Source organism: Heterodontus francisci, chromosome 12 (genome assembly GCF_036365525.1).
Source record: "Heterodontus francisci isolate sHetFra1 chromosome 12, sHetFra1.hap1, whole genome shotgun sequence".
Lineage (NCBI taxonomy): Eukaryota > Metazoa > Chordata > Chondrichthyes > Heterodontiformes > Heterodontidae > Heterodontus > Heterodontus francisci.
The window spans coordinates 41,970,303-41,984,191 of record NC_090382.1 but is presented as its reverse complement, the minus strand read 5'-3'; the positions used below and the strand labels follow the sequence as shown (position 1 = coordinate 41,984,191).

The 13,889-nt window shown below is 42.6% G+C and overlaps 1 protein-coding gene across 1 annotated transcript in view; it reads left to right on the top strand.

Moving 5' to 3' along the window:
- ctnna1 (catenin (cadherin-associated protein), alpha 1) overlaps positions 1–13,889 on the top strand; it is a 229,519-nt gene that overhangs the window by 198,934 nt on the left and 16,696 nt on the right. Inside the window, exons 14-16 of the mRNA XM_068043358.1 lie at positions 1,294–1,404; positions 3,604–3,785; positions 7,218–7,323. Of these exons, the coding sequence (XP_067899459.1) occupies positions 1,294–1,404; positions 3,604–3,785; positions 7,218–7,323 (399 nt within the window). The remainder of the gene's footprint in view (positions 1–1,293; positions 1,405–3,603; positions 3,786–7,217; positions 7,324–13,889) is intronic.

Genomic DNA, 13,889 nt, shown 5'->3' with positions numbered 1-13,889 from the left:
TTCTGTTGATTGTGACGTCTCTATGATATCACTTTTCGATTTTTTTTTTTTTTTCTTCCCCCTGCTCTGCTCTCCTACTCTCTCAGACTCTGGTCTCCGACTCTGATTTGTCACGCTTTTTAAACCTCTGGCTCCTCGGACTGTGCTCACTCTCCTACTCTCTCAGACTCCAGTCTCCAACGCTGATTTGGCGTGCTTTTTAAACCTCTGGCTCCTTGGGATGTTCTCCACTCTTCTATTCTCTCAGACTCCGGTCCTTATCCCTGTTCATGAGTCACTGAAAGCTAACGTGCAGGGAGATAGCAAGTAATTAAGAAGAATGCAAATGGTATGTCGGCCTTTATTACAAGAGGTTTGAGTAAAGGAGTAAAGATGTCTTGCTGCAATTATATAGAGCCTTGGTGTGACCACATCTGGAATATTGTGTTGCAGTTTTGTTGTCCTTTCCTAAGGAAAAATGTACTTGCCATAGAGAGAGTGCAATGAAGGTTCACCAAACTAATTCCTGGGATGGAGGAAAGACTGAGTAGACTGGGCCTTTATTCTCTGGTGTTTAGAAGCATGAGAGGTGATCTCATGCAAACATACAAAATTCTTACAGGGCTTGACAGGGTTGATGCAGGAAGGATGTTTCCTTGGCTGGGGTGTTAAGAATCAGAGGACACAGAATAAGAGGTAGGCCATTTAGGACTGAGATCAGGAGAAACTTCTTCACTTAGAGGGTGGTGAATCTTTGGAATTCTCTGCCCCAGAGGGCTGTGGAGGCTCAGTCGCTGAGTATGTTCAAGACTGAGATCGATAGAGTTCTACATATTAAAACATCAAGGGTTACGGGGATAGTTCAGGAAAATGACGAAGTAGAAGATCAGCCATGATCTCATTGAATGGCAGAGCAGGCTTAAAGGGCTGAATGGCCTACTCCTTTTTTTTTAATATTCTTTATAGTGACTGTCATTAAGAACATATCAAACATAAGGCAATATAACATTCTTCCTCATTTGTTTACCGGTCACATGAATTATCAGAAGTTATAGAGTGGTATGCTGTTACTATGAACAGCAACTACTGTGTATCGCAGCTTAACCATCTTTAACACTGCGAAGGCCCATCAAAGTGCTGCCAACATAATTTATGGTTCTGCAAGTATTTTGAAGTTACTTGGTGTTTTCAATAAAATGTGTGCCCATGTACTAAATTTAATATATAATAGATTTTTAGCATTCAACAGAGGCCAGCATGATTTCCTATGCTCTCCCTGTGTCTACATATTAATACTCATATTTACCCCTCCAGACTCCCGAAGAATTGGATGACTCTGACTTTGAAACTGAAGACTTTGATGTGCAAAGTAGAACTAGTGTCCAGACACAGGAAGATCAGCTTATTAATGGACAGAGTGCAAGGGTAAGAAGTTGGTTATGTTTTAGAGTAACTTTACTTATTAACTTTGTCCATGGTTGATACATAGCTCATTTACATAAGTTAGCTTGTGTTTGTACTTGTGGCTTTCAAATACCAAAATGTTGACTGATAGTGTTGCATTGTATACTTTATGGGGAGTAACTGGCAGCTGTACAAAGTTCCTCATCAGACTAAAATTTTCCAACCATAAACTTCAGTGGGGTGGTTGTTAAACTGCTGCATAATTATTTGGCGAAAAAATATTTCAATCCAAAGCATGTTTATAAACTACTGTAACAACCGTTTTGCCCACTTGGAATAGAAATATCTTTGTAATAAAAAGCAATTTATATTTCAAAAATTATTTTTTGTTTCTTTTCATGTCGATGTCTTTTTAAAAGTAGCTGTGGGAAATAGGGTGTAGAATACTGTCCTTCTTTATCTACTGGGAATTTGGTTTAAATGCAGCCAAAGCAGATGGAATGTCAGTGGCAGCTGTTAGAATCCAAAGAATGAGTTTGGGCAGTTTTAGTACAGTTCCCAATGGATAAATCCACAGTGCTCAGCTGCTATAACTTTTGGCACTAATTACCACTATTGGAGAGTGGCTGTTTTGAAATGTATAGGAAATAAAAATGTCACAGGTGCTGTGACTCTGAAGCTGGGATTTGAGGTATTTTATCCAAATAAGGGAAGTATAGTGAAGTATCAGTAGGACTGTCTTAAATAGCTTTGGAAACTAATGTGTTGTAATGAGTTGCTGTCAAAAGTAATTCTGATCATTTATGGATTTTCTGTGGCTGAAACCTTTATTTACTCTGCTGACTGCTACCAGCCTAAATAAATAAAACTTTAGCACCTTCAGTTTCAGCCGAGACCTTTCACAGCAATTAGTGGCATGATATTTACCCATTAGTGGAAATCATGGAAGCCAGCAAAAAAACTACATATGCAGGTATGCTACATGTGTATGCAGTGGTGTACACATGCACGTACATACAACATAGCTGCATGTACAGTTTTTAAATCTAAACAATATAATTTAGTTCTGGTTTATTGGTGAAGCGCTTGTGGACAGTAAGTGTGAGTGAATGCAGGGGAGCATTACCATTCTGGTTGGCAGCAGCTGGCATTGTAAACTTTTGGAAACTGTTGAGTTGTGCAAAATTGAACCATTTACAGTGTTAAATGGGAATGAAACAATGTATTCATTCAACTTTTATTTGCTGTAAATGGGGTATGAGTGGAATATAGAAAAGCAGTCAGTCCGAGCAACTGAATAGTTTATGCAAATGAAAATATTGAATAGACATGTCTTAGCAGAACTATTAAATCCAGGATATATGTTGTATAGCAGTTTAAGTGAAGATGATTCATAATTCGCTGCTTCCTCTTGTGCATTTTCTTAATTAAAGAGACATTTTTTGAGAAATGCCTTGGTGATAGTGAGCATAAGAGCACGATGACACTGCAAAATGTTGCAGCAGTTGCATGGTGGATGTTGATTTAGTATGTAGAAAGCAGCTCAATGTCATTACTGAAAAGTCTTCCCGAAAATGCCTCCATAAGTTGCCCTTTGTTAATGAGACCTGAAGCAAGCGTGAAGCTACAGTTCCAAGTTAAAACTGACTAATATTTTTAGGAAAATGCTAAGTAGCTGATGAATAGGTTGTAGACATGAACATAAAATAGCCAGTGTTATCCGGTGGTAATTTAAACTTTGAACTGCCTGCTCAAAAGCGGGGGTCACTGTACTGGAGAAATGAATATTTTCCTACTATACCTCTACTGATGAGTTTAAGTAATCTTGGGTTCGGTTTGGAATGTGTTATTTGAAACTTATTGTTCAATCTACACTGCCTTAGTACTGTACCTAGATCCTCAGAAAAGCAATCCTATTACATGAGTGTGATTCTTCTATTCACAAACTGCTTCCTAAAAGCTTCTTAGTGAGTTTGCCAAATGGATACCAATTCGTGTGAAATGTTGATACTATGTTCTCTTCCACTGGAATTTGTCAAATGAGTGCTAATTCGTATCAATAGATCATTTTTTAAACTTTTTTTTTCTTCAAAAAGTAGAAGTTTGCCAGTTTTCGTCTATCCTTGTTTCATGTGTGCCTTCGTTCATTTCTTGTAACATTTGGGCAACCTTTACCCTTTAACTTTAGATCTTATGGAGCGGGTTGTCTTTATTTTTCAGGCCATTATGGCTCAGCTTCCACAGGAACAAAAAGCAAAGATTGCTGAGCAGGTAGCCAGCTTTGAGGAGGAGAAGATCAAACTGGATGCTGAAGTTTCTAAATGGGATGACAGTGGAAATGATATCATTGTCCTAGCCAAGCAGATGTGCATGATTATGATGGAGATGACAGACTTCACCAGGTGTGTAGTTCAACTTTTAATCGTAACTCAGATTTCACTGATGTATTTGACTTTATAAGACAAATAAGATAGTTTATTTCATTTGGAACTAGATAAGAAATAAGTCAACAACCAGTTTCCGCTCATTTCTTTTGTGATCCCTTAGGATTTCATTGTGACACACTTGAATAGCCCACTTTTCTTAGTTATTTGGCTCTTTCGCTTTAATAAATGCAAATAGGTAAAGCAAGATTTGGAGAAATTGATAGTTGTGCATTTGAACCCTCTAATACTGATGTAAAATGTTCATTAGTATAATGACAGAAGTTGATTGTGTTTGGTTGCTCACAGGAAGTCTGAGTCATAATGATTTTTTTTTAAATCACCTTTCAACCAGATGATGGTACTATTGATAATTTAATGAAAATCTAGTGATATCTTCATTTAGGAATAGGTGTCTTCCAAAGGAAAGGAGGAATACTTTTTGGAAGTAACACATTGGAATATTTTTTGAAAGTTTCAGTCGCAGAATCATAGAATGGTTACAGCACAAAAGGAGACTATTTGTCCATTGTGTCTGTGCTGGATCTCCGAAAGAGCAATTTGCCGAGTGCCACTCCCCCACTTTCTCCCTGTAGCCCTGCACATTCATTCTTTTCAGATAACAATCCAACTCTCTCTTGAATGCCTCGATTGAACCTGTCTCCAGCATACTCTCGGATAGTGCATTCCAGATCCTAACTACTCGCTGCATGGAAAAGTTTTTCCTCATGTCGCCATTGTTTCTTTTGCCAACTACCTTAAATCTGTACCTTCTTGTTCTTGATCCTTCCATCAATGGGAACAGTCTTTCCCTATCTACACTATCCAGACTCCTCATGATTTTGAACACTTCCTCTCAAACTTCTCTTCTCCAAGGGAAACAGTTCCAACTTCTCCAATCTATCCACATAACTGAAGTTCCTCATCCCTGGAACCATTTTCATGATTCTTTTCTGCACTGTCTCTAATGCCTTCACATCTTTTCTGAAGTATGGCGCCCAGAACTGAATATAGTACGCGAGTTGAGGCCAACCTAGTGTTCTATACCCGTTAAACACAACTTGCTTGCTTTTGTACTCTATGCCCCTGTTAATGAAGCCTAGGATGCTGTATGCTATATTAACCGTGTTCTTAGCCTGTCCTGCCACCTTCAATGATTTATGCACATATACACTCAAGTCCCTCTGCTCTTGCACCCCCTTTGGAATTGCACACTTTATATTGTCTCTCTGCGTTCTCCTACCAGAATTAATCACTTCGCACTTCCTACATTAAATTTCATTTGCCACTTGTCGGCCCATTCCACCAACCTGTCTGTCCTTCTGAAGTTGTACACTATCCTCCTCGCAGTTCAGATGTTTCCAAGTTTTGTATCATGTGCAAATTTTGAAATTTTGTCCTGTACATCAAGGTCTACGTCGTTAATATATATCAGGAACATCAAGGGTCCTAACACTGACCCTTGTGGAACTGCATTATAAACCTTTCTCCAGTCCAAAAGACATCCATTAACCACTACTGTCTTTCCTGTCGATCAGCCAATTTCGTATCCTTGTTGCTACTGTTCCTTTAATTCTATGAGCTATAACTTTTCTCACAAGTCTGTTGCGTGGCACTGTATCAGTCAGGTTACGTATCCACGTTCATTTATTCTCCTGCACTTGCAGTAAGCAGGCATTGCTAATCAAAAGAAAAGAATTTTGGTTTTCCAAAAGTGTAAATGATTTCTTCCAGATGTTGAGTTCTCCTTTTCAGCTGGAAGAACCATTTTGATCATTCTTTGAGATGGTTTTTAAATAACCAAGTGTGAGGTGATATTTTTATTAGTCTTTGTATTTTGACACTACTTCCCTCAATTAGTTCGCTTTTCTGAATTGTATCTCTTGCTTCCTTCACTGCCCATTCAGTGCATGGTTATAATTGCATAATATAGAGCTAATTATGTTGAGATATTGTTTAAAAATTGCATCATACTAACCAGCATATTCAATATTTTAACATTTTATACTTTGCCATGTATGTTCATTCATTGTGAAACATTCAACTAAGATTTTGCTTATTAAAAAAAGAAAATAATAGCAGAGGCTTTAGTTCGAACTCTAAAAGCCATCCCATTTCAGAATAATGGCTATAAAAGTGCATTTTAAAAAATGCCAGAGTACAACCATCTTTGTTCATGATTGCAATTTTGACTTTAAGTAACATTTTCCCCCCTTAGTCCTCCATTTTCCCCACTGCACATAAATGTAGATGTTGTAGTTAACTGCAACTGATTCGGGAGGGGAGCAGGTTAGTACCCAAGTTGGGAATTCCGTTTGATTTCAGTTTGGTTAAGTTAGCTGATACTTGGCAGTATTGTGAACAGTGAGGCCTATAGTGATGGACTTCAAGATGACATAGACAGACTGGTGGAATGGGCAGACATGTGGCAGATGAAATTTAATGCTGAAAAATGTGAAGTGATACATTTTGGTAGGAAGAACGAGGAAAGACGATATAAAAGAAAGGTTACAATTCTAAAGGGGGTGCAAGAGCAGATGGACCTGGGGGTGTATGTGCACAAATCATTGAAGGTGGCAGAACAAGCTGAAAAAGCAGCTGATAAAGATACGGGATCCTGGGCTTCATAAATAGAAGCATAGAGTACAAAAGCAAGTAAGTTGTGGTGAAGTATTATGAAACCCTGGTTCATACTCAACTAGAGTATTTGTCCAATTCTGGGCACCACACATTAGAATTGATGAGGGTGCAGAAAAGATTGAGACTTTTTCTATTTGTCCCTGGGATGCGGGCATCACTGGCTAGGCCAACATTTATTGCCCATCCCTAATTGCCTTTGAGAAGGTGGTGGTGAGCTGCCTTCTTGAAACGCTGCAGTCCATGTGAGATAGGTACACCTGCAGTGCTGATAGGAAGGAAATTCCAGGATTTTGACCCAGCGAATGGTTCTGAGGATGAGAGACTTCAGTTAAGTGGATAGATTGGACAAGCTGGGGCTGTTCTCCTTGGAGAAGAGAAGGTTGAAAGAAGGTTGACAGGAGATTTGATAGAGGTGTTTAAAATTGAGAAGTCTGGTCACAGTAGATAGGGAGAAGCTGTTCCCATTGGTGGAAGGGTCGATGTAATTGGCAAAAGAACTAGAGGCGACATGAGAAAAATACTTTTTTATGCAGTGTGGGGTTAAGATCTGGAATGCACTGCCTGAGAGGGTGATGGAGGCAAATTCACTCAGGGCTTTCAAAAAGGAATTGGATAATTATCTGAAGAGAAAACATTTACAAGCCTACGTGGAAAAGGCAGGTGAGTGAGACTAGCTGAATTGCTCTCGCAGAGAGCTGACATGCACATAATGGGCCAAATGGCAGCCCATGTTTTAACAATTCTATAATTCTACGATGGTTTCCTTTGCAGAGGTAAAGGCCCGCTAAAGAATACATCTGATGTAATCAGTGCAGCCAAGAAAATTGCTGAAGCTGGATCAAGGATGGATAAACTTGGACGTACTATTGCTGATCATGTGAGTCTTTACTGCAGAATACTATTGCGCTAAACAGTACCACTTGTGGGACTGTGCACTGTTGAGCACAGATTTATTCATTTTCTGCAATATATGCTGGCATGGAAATACTTGTATTCACCTATTAGCTTTCTTGAGAAGTGGCTTACATGATGGGGGGGTGGGGTGGCAGTGGGACAATTTCAGAAAGATAAAAGCATTAAAATTTATTTTGGTACTAATCAAAACAACAGCAAAGCTGCATTTTTGTGAAGAAGCTTTAATTGAGAAGACTAGTTTATTGACTTGCGTTCTGGTTACGATTAGACACTGATTTAGTGAGATACCTGGCAATCTTTGCTTGCACAAGTGTTCAATGTTCGCCTGCACACTTGAAGTGATGCAGAGTATTGTGGATAGATGTCAATCTGTCAGGAGTGAGCTCTCGCTCTCTCGCCCGCCCTCCCCACCCCCCCTTCCTCTCGATGTGTCCCCCTCACACCAGCCCCCCCCCACACATACACTCCCCCTCCCCCCCCCCTCTCTCTCTCTCTCTCTCTCTCTCTCTCTCTCTCTCTCTCTCTCTCTCTCTCTCTCTCTCTCTGCCCCCCTGTCCCCTCCCCCTGTCCCCTCCCCCTGTCCCCTCCCCCTGTCCCCTCCCCCTGTCCCCTCCCCCCCTGTCCCCTCCCCCCCTGTCCCCTCCCCCCCTGTCCCCTCCCCCCCTGTCCCCCCCCCCCCCTTTCCCTTCCCCCCCCCCCCCTTTCCCTTCCCCCCCCCCCCCTTTCCCTTCCCCCCCCCCCCCCCCCCTGGTCCCCGCAGTTTCACAGCTGACAGAACCTGACATCGGGATTAGCAGTTTCTGAATTTCGGACAGATTCGCAGTTTTTTTTAAAAGCCACTTGAAAACCCCAAATCTATCCGAAGTTCAGAAATTGTTGTTTCTGATGTCAGGATCTGTCATCTCTGAAACTGACTTGTGATCTTTTTTAAAAGCTGGTCTGCACACGTGGAATTTTTCATCTCCAGTCACGGATTCCTGGGGAGGATGAGTACAGTTCACATCCATATGTTGGATAACCCTGCTGTTCACCATGTGTTGAGGGTCTTGTCTCCTTCCTGCTGTGTCTATCCCCTCTGCCCTGTGGACTGGCATACCGGTGAGGAAGGCAGTTGGTGCTGCTCCTGATACTGGTGGTTTTTCTTCTCTTGCTTTTCGTCAAAGGTACGAGGTGGAGCTGGATACGCGGCTCCCTTGCCATGCTGAAGGTTGGCAGCGAGCAAGCTTTTGCCTGGCACCCCCCCCCCCCCCCCGCCCCTTTAATTTTGTTGGTTACAGGTAGAGTAATCCTAAAATAACATCTGCAAGGGGTTTGAAATTCCCAGTCACCAGAAGCTTTCTCTTTTTTTTTCCTGTTTTCCCCTCGCTGTGCGAGTAGAAGCTGTGGCAGTAATTTGCTGCTTGCAATTTTTTCCCAACTGACTAATTTTCTTCAGAAGCTGCTTGGCTGCAGCTTGTAAAAATGAGTCTGTTTCACATTAGAAGCATCTTCAGTATTTTTTTAAATGCTTTTGTGGGATGTGCGCATCACTGGCATTCGTTGCCCATCTGTAGTTTTCCTTGAGAAGGTTGTAGTGAGCTGCCGCCTTCAACCGCTGCAGTCCATCTGGTATGGGTACTCCCACAGTGCTGTTAGGGAGTTCCAGGATTTTGATCCAGTGACGGTGAAGGAACAGCAATATAGTTCCAAGTCAAAATGGTGTGTGACTGGGAGGGGAACTTGGTGCTGTTCCCACGTGTCTGCCGCCCTTGTCCTTCTAGGTGGAAGAGGTCGCGGGTTTTGAAGGTGCTGTCGAAGGAGGCTTGGTGAGTTGTTGCAGTGCATCTTGTATATGGTACACACTGGTGCTACTGTGCTTCGGTGTTTGAGAGAGTGAATGTTTAAAGTATTGGATGGTGTGCCGATCAAGTGGGCTGCTTTGTCCTGGATGGTGTCGAGCTTCTTGAGTATTGGAGCTGCACTCGTCCCAGGCAAGTGGAGAGTCTTCCATCACATTCCTGACTTGTGCCTTGTAGATGGTGGACAGGCTTAGGGGAGTTGAGAGATGAGTTGCTTGCCTCAGAATTCCCAGTCTCTGACCAGCTGTTGCGGCTACAATATTTATATGGCTGGTCCAGTTCAGTTTCTGGTCAATGGTAACCCCCTGGATGTTGATAGTGGGGGATTCAGCAGTAGTAATGCCATTGAACGCCATGGGGAGATGGTTAGCCATCTCCAATAAGAGCAAATCTATTGTCTGCCACTTATGTGGCGCGAATGTTCTTGCCATTCATCAGCCTAAGCCTGAATGTTGTCCAGGTCCCGTTGCATATGGGCACGGACTGATTCAGTATCTGAGGAGTTGTGAATGGTACTGAACATTGTGCAATTATCAGTGAATATCCCCATTTCTGATATGATGGAAGGAAGGTCATTGATGAAGCAGTTGAAGATGGTTGGGCCTCGGACACTACCCTGAGGAACTCCTGCAGCGAATACCTGGAACTGAGGATTGGCTTCCAACAACCGCAACCATCTTCCTGTCTGCTAGGTATGACTCCAGCCAGTGGAGAGTTTTCTCTCTCTCTCCCCCACCCCCCCTGCCCCTAACCTGATTCCCATTAACTTCAATTTTGGGGCTCCTTGATGCCATACTGAGTCAAATGTTATCTTGATGTCGAGGGCAGTTGCTCCTACATCCCCTCTTAAGTTCAGATGTTTTGCCCATGTTTGGACCAAGGCTGTAATGAGGTCAGGAGCCAAGTGGCCCTGGCAGACCCCAAACTGAGCATCGGTGAGCAGTTTAGATTTAGATTTTTAGATTTGGAGATACAGCACTGAAACAGGCCCTTCGGCCCACCGAGTCTGTGCCGACCATTAACCACCCATTTATACTAATCCTACACTAATCCCATATTCCTACCACATCCTCACCTGTCCCTATATTCCCCTACCACCTACCTATACTAGGGGCAATTTATAATGGCCAATTTACCTATCAACCTGCAAGTCTTTTGGCTGTGGGAGGAAACCGGAGCACCCGGAGGAAACCCACGCAGACACAGGGAGAACTTGCAAACTCCACACAGGCAGTACCCAGAATTGAACCCGGGTCGCTGGAGCTGTGAGGCTGCGGTGCTAACCACTGCGCCACTGTGCCGCCCCGCAATTGCTGTTTAAGTGCTGCTTGATAACACTGTTGACGCCTTCCATCACTTTGCTGATGGAGAGGAGGCTGATGGGGCAGTAATTGGCCAGATTGGATCTGTCCTCCTTTTTGCATACAGGACAGACCTGGACAATTTTCCACATTGTTGGGTAGATGCCAGTCTTGTTGCTGTACTGTAACAGCTTGGCTAGGGGCCCGGCGAGTTCTGGAGTTGTAGTCGGGGCCCATAGCATTTGCAGTATCCAGTGCCTCTTTGATATCACATGGAGTGAATCGAATTGACTGAAGATTGGCATCTTTGATGCTGGGGACCTCGGGGAGGCCGAGATGGATTGTCTACTCAGCACATCTGGCTGAAGATGGTTGCAAATACTTAAGCCTTGTCTTTTGCACTGATGTGCTGGGCTCCCCATCATTGAAGATGGGGATATTTGTGGCGCCTCCTCCTCCTCTTAGTTGTTTAATTGTCCACCACCATTCACAATTGGATGTAGTAGGACTGCAGAGCTTTGATCTGATCCATTGGTTGTGGGCTCACTTAGCTCTGTCTATTGCATTCTGCTGCTACTGTTTGGTGTGCAAGTAATCCTGGGTTGTAGCTTCACCAGATTGACACCACAGTTTTAGGAATGCCTGGTGCTGCTCCTGGCATGGCCTCCTGCATTTTTCATTGAAGCAAAATTGATTCTTTGGCTTGATGGTAATGGTAGAGTGAGAGACATGCTGGGCCATGTGGTTACAGATTGTGGTTGAATACAATTTTGCTCCGATGGCTCAGAGCTGCTAGATCTGTCTGAAATCTATCCCATTTAGCACGGTGATAGTGCCACACAACACAATGGAGGGTATACTCTGTGAAGATGGGACTTCATCTGTGCATGGACTGTGCAGTAGTCACTCCTACTTAGACTGTCATGAACAGATGCATCTGCGGCAGGTAGATTGGTGAGGACAAAGTCTAGTAAGTTTTTTCGCTCTTTTTGGTGTTCTCACCACCTGCCGTAGGCCCAATCTAGCAGATTTGTCCTTCAGGACTCAGCCAGCTCAGTCAGTAGTGGTGCTACAGAGCCACCCTTGGTGATGGACATTGATGCCCCCTTCCCAGAGTACATTCTGTGCCTTTGCCACCCTCAGTACTTCTTCCAATTGGTGTTCAACATGGAGGAGTACTGATTCATCAGCTGCGGGGGCGGCTAGGGGGGAGCGGCAGGTGGTAATTAGGACGTTTCCTTGCCCATGTTTGACCTGATGCCATGAGACTTTATGGGGTCCAGTGTCAATGTTGAGGACTCCTAGGGCAGCTCCCTCCTGACTGTATACCACTGTGCCGCCCCCTCTGCTGCAGCTGGCCTGCCGATGAGACAGGAAATACCCAGGGTTGGCAATGTCTGGGACATGGGCTATAAGGTATCATTCTGCGTGTATGACACTGTCCGGTTGTTACTTGTCTTGATTGTGGGACAGCTCTCCCAATTTTGGCACAAGCCCAGATGTTAGTAAGGAGAAGTTTGCAGGATTGGGTGTGCCGTTACTGTTTCCAGTGCCAAAGTAGATGCCAGTTGGTCCGGAGTTTTATTACTTTTTGACTTTTCTGTAGCAGTTTAGCTCAACTGAGTGACTTTCTCGGCCATTTCAGCGGGCTGTTGAGAGTCAACCACATTGCTGTGTGTCTGGAGTCACGTAGGCCAGACCAGGTAAGGACAGTGGATTTCCTTCCCTATAGGACATTATTGAACCAAGATAAAAAGGCTCCGTTTTATCCCTGCCCACCCAATGAGAATGGTGCTGTGCAGAAGGTGCTGCAATACCACCTCCCTTTCATCCCCTCAGCATTTGAACTCCTGGGTTTGTGGGGGCATATAGACCACCTGTCAGAGGCAGGTGTGGCCCTCATAAATGATGAAATATCAAGGTGAGATGTTTTTTCCTGAAATGTGTATTGCTTTTTATAAAGAAAGGTTACAGGATGCATGGTTTAAAGTTAGTAATATTGGTGTTTTCTATTGCAGCCAATTCATAAATATTTGATTAGTTTGCTTCTGTCGGTGCAATAAGATGCACTCTGCTTGTATATGGGATTTTAAATCGCTCTGACAATTGTAACTGACAATTGATATACTTTATCCATCCAGAACTAGTAAACAGGAAACCTTTTGTCTCTTGGGTTCCAGGCAGGTCTATTGTTAAGACTATTTTAATGTTGATTTTACATCAAATAATCAAATTGGTAAGTTAAACCATCATATCATTGATGCTTTATTTATATTTGTAGGGGTGGACTTAAGGTTTGGTGTGTCCTTTTCTGCATGATTTTTTTGGAAGGCAAAAACGTACTTGAGGATTAAGGCAAATTGTTGGGAATAGTCGAGGGAGTTTTGTGTTTCTGACCTGGAAATGCTTGATGCTGATGGATGCCCAAAGTGGAAATCTTTTCCATTCCCCAGCACACAAAATAAATTTTGCAAAAAAAAAAGCTTTATCTTTGTAGGTTCCATGTTTGCTTTCCAGTTGGTCTAGCAGTCACCAATTAAATTGCAGCACCAGAATGCTAAAGCATAGTGCCCATTATTGATGGGCGGATGCAGCAACGGTGAATGTGGAAAAACAGAGCATCAGTAGAATGAGGTGACCTTTGGGCCAGTATCTGAAGTAACAGAATGTGCTTGTCTATGCAAGGCCTCCAAGTAGTAAATCCAAAATCTCAATCAAAGCCCCAGACTACCTGTGAACACCTCTGTACCGGGTTCTTTTTTAAAAAGGAATACACATACACAGGTTTCTTGTATTCACATAGAATAGTCTTTTTAGTGAGGTATATTTATAGGATTTATTCTGCCAACAGCATAATACAGGAAACAAAAATGTAACTCGTGATTAAAATGGAATTTTATCAGCTTGATGTCAGTTTTGAAAGCAGTACATTGCTAAGTGCAATTCTGAATCTTTTAGCAAATAGAAAGCAACATACAACTGCAGTAAATTATAAATTCTAGTGTATAATTGCTGTAATTTGTACTATTCAAAATTAAAAACAGAACTGTAATTTAGTAAATCACACGAGAGCAAACAGGTGCAGACTTCCTGAACTTGCTCACTGCTTGTTTCACTCAGTGTTGTGGGAGTAATACTGTGGGGCAAGGTTTCTGAAGCCTATTGCATGTCTCCAGTGTAACATCTGCAGATGTTTCAGTTGCAAATTCCTCCAGATCTTAACTCAGAATAAATACTAAGGTGCAATAAGAATTTGGACCATTAATGACTCAACCGATTAATATAATTGAGGTGTTAAAATTAATTTGATTATACTGTCCATTTCCAGTGCTTTTAATTTGAAACTTTTAATTAATTTGAGAAGCTGACCAGGGCAATCAAATTACCTG